This window comes from Trachurus trachurus, assembly GCF_905171665.1.
Source record: "Trachurus trachurus genome assembly, chromosome: 24".
Lineage (NCBI taxonomy): Eukaryota > Metazoa > Chordata > Actinopteri > Carangiformes > Carangidae > Trachurus > Trachurus trachurus.
In genome coordinates this window covers 7,436,663-7,450,371 of record NC_139910.1, presented here as the reverse complement: position 1 = coordinate 7,450,371, position 13,709 = coordinate 7,436,663, and the positions used below count along the sequence as shown (strand labels likewise).

The window sequence follows — 13,709 nt, the reverse complement described above, 5'->3', positions numbered from 1 at the left end:
ACAGTAGAGAAGCAGAGTCACAATAGAGGAAATTAAATATGAAAAAAGTAACACAAGCTGTAAACATTATGGTACTGATTATACAATAATAATAATATATAAAGACCAAATTGAGCTGTACATGTTACGATGATTATTATATAATACTCATAATGTTAGTGCAATAAAAGCAGCAATAAAATAATATATTGCTTATGTTGTAGAAACATAATATCAGATGTCACATAAGAGCAATGAAACAAGGATAATGATGAGTCATATTGGTGCAATAAACAATTATAAGTGATAAGTGAGTGTACACGGCGTATAAACAGATAGATGGCTCTGTTTATAGTTTAGTTGCATGGTGGATTTTAAATATTCATTTGGCCAAATTTAGAGTTGTTTTTAATCTTTTCGAGGGATTTGTTGCTATAAAAAATTGTTACAAAAATGAAAATATTGTTGAATTTATTTATCCTTGAAGCAGCCAACAGATTTTTTTTATTTGAGTTATTACAATTTTCATGAAATTGGAGCGATCCTGCAGTTGGCTGCCGTAAGAGGTTTCCATGAAGCCATTTGAACTCAGCCTTGGCTTCCACTCTCACCACGTTAATATCCCCAAACATTTCTGACCTTTTCTATCATATTCAGCCCAAATCTAATCAAACAAACACAAACTGAGCGTTTCTCGAGTGCAGGGCCCGTTTGAACAAGGGAAAAAAAACGGAGGCACAATTTCCACCCCCTCTTGATCTTCACAAGCTAATGAGCCAAAATGCCTCAGCCCCCTTCCCTTGTTGCTAAAAGCCTCTTTGTTGTCATGGCACCCTTCCTCCTCCTCCTCCTCCTCCCCCTCATCGTCCTTTTTTTTTTGCCCCCTGTGTAAATTGTTTGGATGCCGACACTCTGCTTCCACTTCTGTTGATGGCTCCGAACACTTTGAGTGTGTATCTTCTGCTGCTGCTGCTGCTGCTGCTGCTGCTGCTGCTGCTGCTGCTGCACATTTTTAGTAATATGATCATAAGACCAGAGTTGCCATCGCTCTAAATATCAACACTCGCTGTAGTGCTTCTTCCATCTGCAATCCAGAGATGATGAGGATTATGTTTGTGCTGCAGGACAGTCCAGAGCTTTTCAGGTCAAGGTGACATCCTTACAGATGAGAACTGAACATGTACTGCACAGACTTAAAGGGATACTTCACCCAAAATCAATAATTCACCAATTTTCTACTCACCGTCATGCCAAGGAAGGGTTTGGAGAACTTTCAGAGTTATTAAAACTCTTTAGGAGTTCCAGGGGGGGTCCGGCTGGCAACGGATTTTCATATAATGGCGGCAGATAGAGTTCACTTTTGAATCGTCCAAAACACACACTATGAAACATCCAGATACCTCCATACTGCTCGTCTGTACTGATCCAAGTGTCCTGAAGCCGCCACATGAAAAAGTTGTTCAGAAAAAATGAATGCGATCTCTGTTTTTAGCCATATTTAACCATTGGATGTATGATGTAAACACGGAATGTGAATGATCAATTTTGGGTGAAGTATCCCTTTAATAGGACCAGAGAAAAGTCTTTGTATCAGGTCAGAGAGCTTTTTTTTTTGTTCAACTGTTCAAAGTAAACAAGATCTAAATAGATTAGTAATAAATAAAAGATCATAAACATTTCATGGCATCAAACAAGTCGGTATGTGAAAGCAAAGCAGCCCGAGGTGGACGAAACAAGCCAAGCTCATTACTTTTCTGTTGTTTCAGGCTCAGTAACGACAGATTAAAAAGCAGAGATTCCCCACCGTATAGTGAAGTTTCATGGCGTTGGTGGGATCTGCATGTTGTTGCCGACTCTGCCGAGGCCCCAAATGAAGCTTCTAATCGAGCTTTGACGACGCATCGCCTCCGGGCTTTTCACGCTGCCACCTTGATATGTGCAGATCATTAACTCAAAGCACTTGTTTTCATTGAGCAGAGTGGTGGTGCACCAGTTTGAACAGGAAAAACAGTTTATCTCTGTTTTGGCGTTTCCACAAACTTATGGAAATTAATTCCATAGGTTCACATTTCCACAGATTTTCTCTTCACGAGTCTGGTTATTAATAGATTTTATGATGAATCAATTATAAACATTCCCATCATCACTACAACTTCTAAATGATCTCCCAACTGCCTGCTGTACAACCCAACAAAATTATTGACCATTTGCGTCTCACATAGAGCGTGGCTAATCAATCAGTGGTAATGATCGTCGGTCATTCTGGCAAGAAAATTACTCTTGGGGTTTTAATTGGTTTAAACTCAAGTCTCCTGATGCGTGCCGGCTCATAATCATCTGTCATAAATGGGCGTTTCGCCGCTTGTCCGTCAACGTCAAAGATGGAGTGAGGGATATTCCTGGTCGGCCACGAATAACAAGTCGGATTCTGGAGGTGATGGATCGCAGCCGGGCTTCTGTACTGTAATCTCCACCTCCCAGCCCCGGCGTTTCTCCGTCTTTCTTCCTCTGTGTCCAAATTTGAATATAAATGTCTTTATTCATAAATAGGACACTTGACTTCAGGCAGGAAATAATCTCCAATCACTCTGACTGAATGTGGTCATCGACTTTCTGTTTCAGACTGCAGCTTATGCCGGTTTAGCGCCGCTGCCCCACTGTCCTACTTTGTGCCGTTAATTAGCGTGTGCACATTACCCACATCAGGGTGTTTGGCCTCCCGTGGAGCTAAGTAGGCAGTTTATTGTGTCTTGTCATCCACCGAGCGCATTTACAGTAACACTTTGCTCAGAGGCAAACGATTGGACTTATGAACAAATTTGTCCATTCGTGACAAAAACGGAATAGAAATGAATTCTGGCAGCGAGCGGAGTTCAGTCAGAGGTTATGTTATTAAAGCAGCGGTGGTCTGCAACCCAACAGTGTCTGAAATTAACAAGTAAATCAAGATGAAACAGCCAATCAATTGATTTGTTGATAGCAAAAATGAATTTGCAACAGTTTTGATGAGGAACTGATGAATCGTCGGCGTCCAACAACAATATCTGAATGTTTTGACTTCGGCTTGAAGAAAAGAGGCTGTTTGATCATTTCAGCTTGAAATAATTATGATAGTGATTTACTCAAGCAATTGATTAAGTTTAAAGGGATAGTTCAACATTTTGGCAAATTGGCCCCTTGCCATAATCCCTATAGTCATAGCAGTAGGTTTGTTACGTTTAATTGTCGGTGCAAGCTATTTCTAGAACGGCGGAGCAGAGCCGTGAGCTGCTCAGAGCTACGCTACGGAGGCTCATGGGATTTCTTGGTTTCCCTCATCAAACTCATCAAATACACAATCCAACAACTCCAAAACGCTCTGGTGGACAAGTTGTGACCTGCACATTCACCACGCTATGAGATAATAACAGAACGTTACCAGACAGAGTTGTTTTAGAGGTAAATTCATGCAAAACCGCTGATGCGCGTTGCCTTCCGGGGCAGTTTTTCAGCAAGCAGTCTCTGTATTTACCTCTAAAACAACTCTGTCTGGTAACGTTCTGTTATCATCTCATAGCGTGGTGAATGTGCAGGTCACAACTTGTCCACCAGAGAGTTTGGGAGTTGTTGGATAGTGTATTTGATGAGTTTGATGAGGGAAACCAAGAAATCCCATGAGCCTCCGTAGCGTAGCTCTGAGCAGCTCGCGGCTCTGCTCCGCCGTTCTAAAAATAGCTTGCACAGACAAATAAAGGTAACGTACCTACTGCTATAGGGATTATGGCAAGGGGCCAATTTGCCAAAATGTTGAAGTATCCCTTTAAGTTTAAAAAAAATAAAGAAAAGAGAAAAGGAAATCAGCCGATGAACTTATGATAAAGATAATCCTTCCAATGAACCACCACCCGCTGGCTACAGGGTTGGAGGCATGTCCTGGTTCTCTAGTTCATTGTCTCAAACTGGGCGAGGTCAGAAGGCCTGACAGACTCTCAGCCTCTTGCTGTGCTGCTGTCAGGCGGAGTGAGTAGAGCTGTCAATCAAACCGCAGTCCGAGCAACTGCCCAGCACATCAGGAAACGAAGCAGCTGCTTGAAAGGAGAGGCGTTTTTTCCCAAGGACTCACAAGACACAACGCATGCACATAAATGTACGAATAGAAATTGAAATGACATTTTGTAAAACTGGGATACAAGTGGCCATTTTAAAAAAAGTATTTTAAGTGTTCAAAAATAGACTTGACATTTCTGTTCATTTGTTGTTTTTGATTACTTACGAATACCAGTAAGCAATGTATGTATGTAAAGCTGTATGAGGCTGATTTAAAACCTTGAATGACTTTAAACGTCAGACTATCTGCATTAGATTCCAGAGGAAGGTCAGAGACAACACTATTGATTCAGCTCAGACAGAAGTGGTTGAGTCATCCTAATATAACCGTGTTACGTTGCTTTGCCGCCTGCCTGTTAGCTGAATAATGGCCCAGTCAGTGAAGAAATGTGTCACTTTAGACGGGCTCGCCTTGGGGGGGTAAAAGGCAATTAGCCATTTCTGGAAAGAACATAATCAAATTTCTGATGGTCACACAATATTCCAAGCATCTGTGTTTGTGTGTTGACAACAACTGTGAGGCTGGACGGATAAATGAACCAGCCCCGGGTTCTGGGTCCAGTTAGATTAAGAAGGTCAATACCACTCTCATGTGAGTGGGTGAAGATTGTATTCGCCTGGCCAAGCATAAAGGCTCGAATTGCATTTACGTATATCCTGTTTGTTTGATTCATACACAATCATATCACAATACACTAAATAGCATTGATATAGAACTGGGAAGACATATTTACAAGTAATTGTCTCCCTTTTAAAACCACAAGATGTGTCTTTTTCATTTATGCTTGCATAGAGATTAAAGAAATGAGATCCAGTCTGCTACGTAGGGAGTTCTGACCCCTAACTTAAAATTTTAAAAGTGCAAGCAGAAAAGTTTGGGGCACACACTTTTAATGAACTTGCAAAGCAAATATTCACATTTCCTTCTCATTCATGATCCTCACATACATTCGCCTGCCTATCTATAATGACAGATTCCAGATTCTTTGAATTGCCCCCTTTAACATTTCACATTTTGGCAAATTTACTGGTTGCACATTCGCAAGTAGATGAAAAATTTACTTGCACACTGTCTCAAATTGTAGGGGCAAAGTGCAGCAGGTAGTAATGATCCATAGTTTTGTTTTGGTGCTAGGCGACACCTAGTGGCCGTAGTAATTATGACAGGAACAGTTTGACGTCTTATAGAGAGGCAAAGTCCACGGCAGGAGGAAGTTGTGTAACACATGAGTATGAAACAGGAAAGTGTTAGATTCACATGTGAAACCAGCAGTTTATGTTGCTTCCATTATCCATAATAACCATTGGATAAAGGTGGGTTCTGCTGAGGAGGTACTACAAGTTTAGTCGTAGGTTTAGTGCCTAAACCAACCAAAATCATGACCATTATTACATTAGCTATAGCAACGATAAGAACATGCAGTAGTAAACATGAAAATCCCTTTGTGCAATAATTTAGGAGACACTGCTGAGGTTTGTAAGGCAAGGCATCTTTACAGTTGCACAATTCATACCAAGGCAACTCAATGTGCTTTACATAAAGACAAACATTTAAAAAGAATGGCATAAAACAGCATAAAAACAAAAAACAGAGTTAAAAGCAAGAGTAAAGAAGAATTTTAAAAAGTAGTATCAACCTGTACGGTTGCGTATGTTGGAGGATGTTGATGACGCTCAGCAGAAGCAGCTCTGGTGCTGCTGGGAGGAGGTGTTGTGGATTCTCACTTGGGATTTTCAATGATTTTATAAATAATTTGCCCAATTTAAGTGTGACCAGTAGTGATGCTTAAGTTGATGCAAGCCTTAAAAGCTTTGATGAAGCTTTTTTTCCCCCCCTCCTCTCTCTGCAGATAATGGAGCGTATAAAGCAGAAAGCTTTCTCAGGCTCTTACTTTTTCTTTTAGTTTCTCAAAACACCACTGGAGCTCAGCAGCCTGCTGCTTCAGCCTGGTGTTATTACCAGTAACTGAAAATGAACCGTGAAGCTTTTTCCCAAGGGCTCCTACTTAACAAAGCTTACAATTGGCTACGGCAAGCTGGTGGAGGAAAAATTTGTTGACTGATCCAGCGCTTGCAGACATAGGACGCCAGAGGAAATAGACAGCCGGAGACCAAATGCTCGGTTCTGGGCCCGTTGTAGCAGTTTTATGCCACAATACTTAAAACTCTGTGCTGCTGTTTATGTTACTGTATCTCACAGTGCCAGTCATCTCTGTGTTTTAAAGGGATAGTTCACCCAAAATTCAAATTTCACCCATTATCTACTCACCCTCATGTCGACTAAGGGCTGGGAGAATTTTCAGAGTCCTCCGTACCTTCTCGGAGTTACTGGGGGGGTGCTCACTTTTCTTCGTCCAAAAAGACACACCAAAAAACATCCAAATACCTCCATAGTGCTCGTCTGTAATGTCCCTCTTGTACCGAAGCCCCGACATGAGAAATTGTTCAGAAAAAAATTAAATAAGTCTATATTTTAAGCTTGTTTGTAGCAGAAGTCTCAGTTCACTGCTCTTCCTGTGTCACTGACCGGCGGAACAATTTCTCATGTCGGGGCTTCAATACAAGAGGGACATTACAGACGAGCAGTATGGAGGTATTTGGATGTTTTTTGGTGTGTCTTTTTGAACGAAGAAAAGTGAGCACCATTCACAACCCTTATATGGACAAATACTGCTGCGTGGCATGGAGGACTCTGAAAATTCTCCCAGCCCTTAGTCGACATGAGGGTGAGTAGATAATGAGTGAAATTTGAATTTTGGATGAACTATCCCTTTAATGTATTTTTGTTGTTGTGGTTTGTCTGTGTTTGTCTTGTCGAAGGCTGCTCAGCGTCCTCTGCTGTAACCTGGACTCGTTTCTGCTGCTGGAGAGCCAGTACAACATCTGCTCCATGCTGCTGCAGAGTCAGAGGGAGAACGCCACCGAACCAGACTCCACTGAAGGGTATGAACTCATCAACACACACTTTGAAATGTGCTGTTATTACGATTTCATTCAGTGCTGGCAGTCGGGCATCAGTTCCTTTGCAGAGATCGGCCTGACCGTCCTTTTGTAACTTCCAAAAATAAAACTCTAGTTTGTTGCAACTTTAGTTCCGCTATAAATCCTGCAGTAGAGTTGATTCAAAACTATTTATTATGTGTTTCATTTCTGTCTTTTGTCATAATCTTTGACATCAGAGCCGTGTTTTGACTGAAGCCTCTGTAGTGGTTGTAGCTAAAGCTGGAGAAGCTTTTAGATCTCAAGTTTTATTTGACTGCAGGAAAACAGTCACTTCATTTTAGGGAATATGTTTATTCACTTTCTATGAAGATCAATATCAGCGTCATCTTTGTGCATTCAGTGTAAAACTGAGGTATGGAGCTGGTTATCTTAGCTTAACCTCGCATAAAATGTGAAAGTCGGGGAAATCTCCAAATTCAAAGATTCTCTATTTCATTTCTCAGTTATTCGATCTGATTTATGAACACTAATTCTTTTGTTGTATAGTTCACATTTTGACTATTAAAGACTTAAGATGAGCGAGATTTTAGGTTCTCAATGAAATTCTACTACACAAAAGGCGTAATGACATACAGTAATGTGGGGAGATAAACATTTAGATATCATTGAAAAGTTAGATAAAGAAAATATGAAACTTTGTGGTCTGTTTTTGTAAATGGATTTAAGGGGAAGTTGAGATAGATAGATGGGAAGTCAACAGCTTTATAGCTGGGAAAACTATCTGAGAAGTTGGACTCATTAGTTTGTTATATGTCCATCAAAAGTGTAGCGATTTTTAATGTTTTAAAATCAAAAGAAAAGAGGAAGAAATGTGGCTGAGTGAGGATTGTTTAGCGATCGTCAGTGCCACACTGGACTCTTTGATGGTATTTGAGTCTGGAACCCAATTCAAGGATTATCTAGCACCACATAATCTTTAGGAATTAAAATGTTTAATCTTGGTTGTTTAATATAACAATCTGGATATCCTGTATATAGAACTATTTATTCCATGCTATTTCCCCGTGCTGCTACACTCAGTTTCCCACATCGTGAATCCAGCCACACAGGTATGAAGGGGATATTGATTTTCTAATCTAACTTAAATAACTTAATAAAATGATATTTCCCCGAGTGCTGAACTGAACTGTTCCTTTAATGCACTTTCTGCAATTTGACTTTTTTCTAAACATTAATGTCAAAGTGTGTTTTTCTAGAAAGTTCAATCTACTCCCGGTGCAGAGCAAGGTGAACCTGAAGGAAGTTATTTCAGACATCGGGACATTTCAATATCCTCCACATGGAGCGTGTTCAGCTCTCACAAAGTCATTCTCCGTGGTCCTCATTCAGAGAAAAAAAAAGAAGCTTTTTGCTCCTCTCTGCATCATCCTGATATGACAGAACACTTTCAAATGTAATCATCGGTCAGGATGAGAAATTGTTTGTTTGTTTGCCTTGTCACAAATAAAATGAAATAAAGCAGAAGGAAAGTGAAAAGGCCATTTGTGAGAAGTGGGTGTTGAAGAGCCTCTCTCTCTCTCTCTCTTTTGTAATGGGCGGCGGAGCCACAGCTATCGGTTATGAATGGAAATGGCCCTGAAATGCCAACTCACACCGCATGTCTGAGTGCTGGCTCAATTTTGGAGAATGATGACTTGTTAATTTATCCTCCCGTCTCTCTTTCCTGCCCTCTCCTCCCCCTCGTGCTCCCATTATCATCAACTCCTCTTCCCTTTGCCCTCCTCTCCTCCTCCTCCTCCTCCTCTTCTTTCACTTCAATGTCATCTGAACTTTACTTCTTGGCATCTCACTCTTGAGTCATCCTCCTCTTCTTTTGTTTTATCCTTTACTCACCCAACCCTCTTTATTCCTTTGATGCTCTAACCTTTTTTTGTTATTTTTAAATATCAATGTCACCCAAATTCTCGCCGAAACTGCTTATTTAAGAACAATCTGCACATTTTTATTCTACTTCATTTGTTTGAACCATTGGTAATGTGACTTTTTATTGCTTGAAAAAATGATGCGAATTACATCTTGTGGCAAACTCTTGGAAGGAGCACTGTACAAGAATATAGTCCTTTTTTTATTACCAATTTAGAGTCCAAATTGCCTCATCTATAGGAACTATCCAGCGAGGCTGACACCCTGCGACCCTAAAGTGCCTTTATAATCGTAATGTTCTCTGATCTTATCTGAAAATTCAACATGGAAATCTCATCTCTTTCTTCTCTAACTTACCTTGCAGCAATGATACGGCCGCAGCCAGAGGCTTCAATCTCTCTGCAAAGTTTTGGGACTTTTCAAAGACTCTTGTCTGAACTTTTCTAAATTGGGGGACGTTTTGAAGTGTTACTGATTCTGTTGCAATTTTAATTCGCATGACCTTGTCTATCAAAAGTGTTAAAAATGGATTCTTATTTATTTGTACGTGTGTTATTGTGCTCGAGAAGCTTAATGTCTTTCTTCTTTAATCCTTTATTCCAGATGTCTATCTTCAGCATGAATATTTATAAGATTAGTCACGAGTCCGTTGCAATTTTTGTTTTGTTTTTTTGGCATCATTCAATCTAAGACAGCCATCTTTGTGCCTTCATCAGGGGATTCATCATCGACAGTCTGTCAGTGGAGAGGAATCATGTGCTGGTTCGCGTCAGCGTGGTGGGAGGTCCGTCCGAGAGGAGGCTTCCTCCCCGAGCCCTGCAAGAGGTCAGTTTTCATTCTAACATGATATTGAGTTGTGGTGGTTTCTTTCCATCCTGTCTTGAATTCTTGAGGTTTTGCATCATTTATAGGATTTGACATAAAGGAGAGAATAAAAAAAAAAACGTCCTGTATTAGAAAATACATGGAAAAAGTTGCAGCAAGTGTTATAGAATCCAAACGCTGATCCTTTTCCTGAGATATTTTCTTCCTACTGATCTTCTGGGGGATGACAAACAGCGACTACTCCACTGCAGGTGTTTTTGAACGGCTTCACACACTGATTCATACCTGCATCAACATTAATTGGACTCTTGGAGCTCTTCTGTTTTTCATCACAGTTGTTGGCTGGTTGTTTTTCTTTTTCCTCTCTGAGAACAAAAACCTTTGTGGAAAAGGGAAAAAAGTACCATTTCCACTTTATGTAGTCATTAAATCATCTTTTTAATCTTTCCTTTTTCACTATGCCTGATTAAAACAAACTCATCAGTCTTCACTGTGATTCTGATCCAAACACGTCCATCCATCAGTTTCTCTTCTGACTCTGCACCGCTGGTAATTTTATTACAGATGAAAGGAGTCTCACTCATTACCAACTGGGCCTCAGTTGTTGTTTGAAGCCTGTAGCCTTATTTACTCAGCATGTTCTGAGATGGATATCAATTATTTAGGTGTTGTTTACACTGAGCGGCAAACGGGAACTAATTTTCGCTGAGGTCAAGGAAAGGATATGGAAACGATATCTGAGGAGGAGGCTGTAAATGAGTTTAGAGACTGTTTCCTCAATGTGTCACAGGTCTCTTTTGTTCATCTCTCGAGTTACTTGTAGAGAATGTGAGGAAAAGATGACTGTTTAATACGTTTACTAAACAAATGGAAAACTCTCAGTCAGAAATGAGAAGAGAAGCATCGCTGTGTTTAAACCACGATCATTAAAACATCTTAAATCTTAAATCTTAAAGAAACATTTTCACTTATGTTTAGACTGCCTATACACGTTTTATCTAGCAGTCATCAAACTGATGGCGTTCCTGTATTTGGGATAATAGTTCTCAGGGCTCCAGACTAATATTCACGCACGGTGGCCCCCTAACTCAAAATTTTAGAAGCGCAAGCAGAAAATTTAGGGGTGCACACCGTAAATCGGCTTGCTTAGCAAATATTCACATTTCCTTTTATATTATGATCCTCATACACATTGGCCTGACACCATAATGACAGATACCAGATTCTTTGAGTTACCCCCCATCCATGTTTCACCAGTGTTGAAAAGAAAAACAAAACAGCAGATTTGTAGTTTCAAATTTTAGGAGCAAAATGCCCCCATTTAGGGGCACTCTGGAGCCCTGGTACCCCAAATAGTAACTGTTACTGTAAGTACTTCACTGCTACTATGTCATGTTTTATAAAAAACAAACAAAGGATGAACAGTATGAATGAAGGAACTGTTTGACCTGGAGAGATTGGGACCACAACTATAGTAGAGATGATTCTTGGTCACACTGCTTGTAATTTAGGCCACAGTTTATATCCTATGGTTAAGGTTTGATATACAGTATTATTGCCTCTTTAACATATTTGATTGGGGTTCAGTTTGGACCATTTCTCAGTTATTCTATCTGATTTATTATCACCAATTCTTTTGTTTTTAGTTTGAATAGTTTACATTTCAACTGTTAAAGACAAGTTAAAATGATGGAGATTTTAGTTTCTCAATAAAGATACACTCTACGAAGGGCTTAATGACATACTGTACAGTAATGTGGGGAGATAAACATTTAGAAGTCATTGAAAAGTTAAATTAATAAAAAGTGGAACTTTGTGGTCTCTTTTTGTGAATAGATTTAATGGGTTGTAGAAATAGATCAAAGGAAGTCAACAACCTTATAGCTGGGGGAACTATCTGAGAAGTTAGACTCATTAGTTTATCATGTGTCTGTCAAAAGTGTGGAGATTTTAAATGTTTTAAAATCAAAAGAAATTAGAAAAAAAAAACAGTCAAAACAGTTGAATTATTTGCGACAGTGGTCAGTCTCTGAGCCGTTTGAAGATTGTTTTGCGATCGCCAGTGCCCTCCTCCCCAACACGCTGGACTCTTTGATGGTATTTGAGTCTGGCATCCAGGTGATGAGCTTCTCTGACAACATCAGAAAAAAGATGCAGAGATTATCGTGAGCGACGGGCAGAGACAATTGGATAAAGGGCTCTGCTGTCCAAACCCATTAAGCCGTAGAGCCCATTATTTTGGTGAGTTATGGCTCAAAAGTTATGGTTCTTCAATAATAAGTTGTGACAGGTGTAATGAATGCAACTCTCAATCGCTGCGTGTTACAAAGAAAATAATAAATGAAGGGAAAGAGGAGGAAAAATGGAGCAGAGGAAACTGATTGAAGACAAATAAACACTTGTTGTGATGAACTGCAAAGAGCTCAGTGCTCAACAATTATTCATCACTGTATTAAATTAATGTCTAACTCTACTGTTGTGTTCAGAGTTTCCAGTGTTTTAAAGCGCTTTCATCAAACACTGTCATCAAGTACTGAATTACAAATAAAATGTTAATAATCCATAATGCATAACACAGTGACCCATCAATAACCCAGCAGACTCATGAGCAGCCGTAACATCTGTCAGGTCAGAGCAGCGCAGGAATAAATCAAAGAAAATAATGAGAAAAAAATCATAATTCAACTCACATTTGTTTAAAAACCCAGAGCTGAAATATTGTTTACTGTAATTTCCATTCAGGTTTAATGAGTGTGTGTGTGTCAAATAATCACCACAGTTTCTCTCCTGCTCGCTCCAGACTGGAGATCCGTACCCGTGGCCCATGTTTTCCAGCTTCCCTCCCCCGCACTGCTACAGCCTGGACCCTCCGAAGATCCTCCATCACTCCCAGGGTGAGAGGAGTGTTTGTTACTGAAGATGCCGATATTGTTGGTATTATTTACTGTATCACCTATAGTTGTTTTGTTTTTTCTCCTCCTCCTCTTACAGACTCTGAGATCAGTGCATTCCTGGCATCATCCAGAGACACGAAGGGCGAGGAGAGCTGGATGGTGATCTGCCGTCGGCTGTACTGCAGAGTCATGACCTCCAGACCCAACGTCCTGACTGGGAAAGGTGGGTGACTGGTTCTCTAGTCTAGGTAGCTGTGGGCATTTCCTGCAGCCAGGATTTTCTTTATATATGGATTGAAAATATTACTAAAATCAATCTTGGGGCGTTGTATAGCTCAGTGATTCCCAACCAGGGGTACGCGTACGCAGGGTTTTATTTAACACCTATTAATTACCTGTTATAGGTCCTTTGGATTAAAATAAAATGAAATAATGGAACCCCCACAAAAAATAAGCTATAAGGGAAGCACTGCTGCTGTATCGAATGCGGTATCATATCGAATATTTTCCTGGGTATCAGTATCGAGTTTGAAATTTTAGTAGTAATGTGACAATGTGGAGACACACTTGGCCACGATAAACACAAAAACAGCCAGGAACAACTAAAATGCAGGAGAATACATGTCTTCGTACAAATTAAAGAGAGACATTTAAATTATTTTAATTTCATAATCAGTTGTGTTACGTTCTAATATGACCACTTTTGTAGAATCATCAACACGTACTGTATGAGTGAGGGGCAACTCATGGCACAGCAAAAAGGCTCAGGGGGTACACAAGACCAAAAAGGTTGGGAACTGGTATAGCTCACTGGGTTATCTCTGCTATCCTGCCAATTAAAGGCAAAAAGCCCCCAAAAATACCTAAAAACAAATCTTAAATTCTCACATATGCAACATATATCGACATTTCTTGATTAGGAATAATCCCTTGAAATACAGCATCTTGTTTTTGACAATTGACAAAACAAGTCAACAATAAAATCACGACAAGACAAAATACGGAACAAACAAATCAATATATCAAATTAAACTTGGTCGATTATGTCCAAACATTTAG

The 13,709-nt window shown here is 39.9% G+C and overlaps 1 protein-coding gene and 1 long non-coding RNA gene across 4 annotated transcripts in view; one reads left to right on the top strand and one right to left on the bottom strand.

The window, feature by feature from the left end:
- Nucleotides 1–3,672, bottom strand: part of LOC311007918 — a 62,230-nt gene extending 58,558 nt beyond the window's left edge. The window contains exon 1 of the long non-coding RNA XR_014596444.1: nt 3,516–3,672. This is a non-coding gene — a long non-coding RNA (uncharacterized lncRNA). The remainder of the gene's footprint in view (nt 1–3,515) is intronic.
- tbc1d32 (TBC1 domain family, member 32) overlaps nt 1–13,709 on the top strand; it is an 89,122-nt gene that overhangs the window by 31,955 nt on the left and 43,458 nt on the right. For all 3 annotated transcript variants that reach the window (XM_084001295.1, XM_084001294.1, XM_084001293.1), the window contains 4 exons: nt 6,886–7,008; nt 9,648–9,756; nt 12,557–12,650; nt 12,748–12,873. In XM_084001295.1, the coding sequence (XP_083857421.1) occupies nt 6,886–7,008; nt 9,648–9,756; nt 12,557–12,650; nt 12,748–12,873 (452 nt within the window). The remainder of the gene's footprint in view (nt 1–6,885; nt 7,009–9,647; nt 9,757–12,556; nt 12,651–12,747; nt 12,874–13,709) is intronic.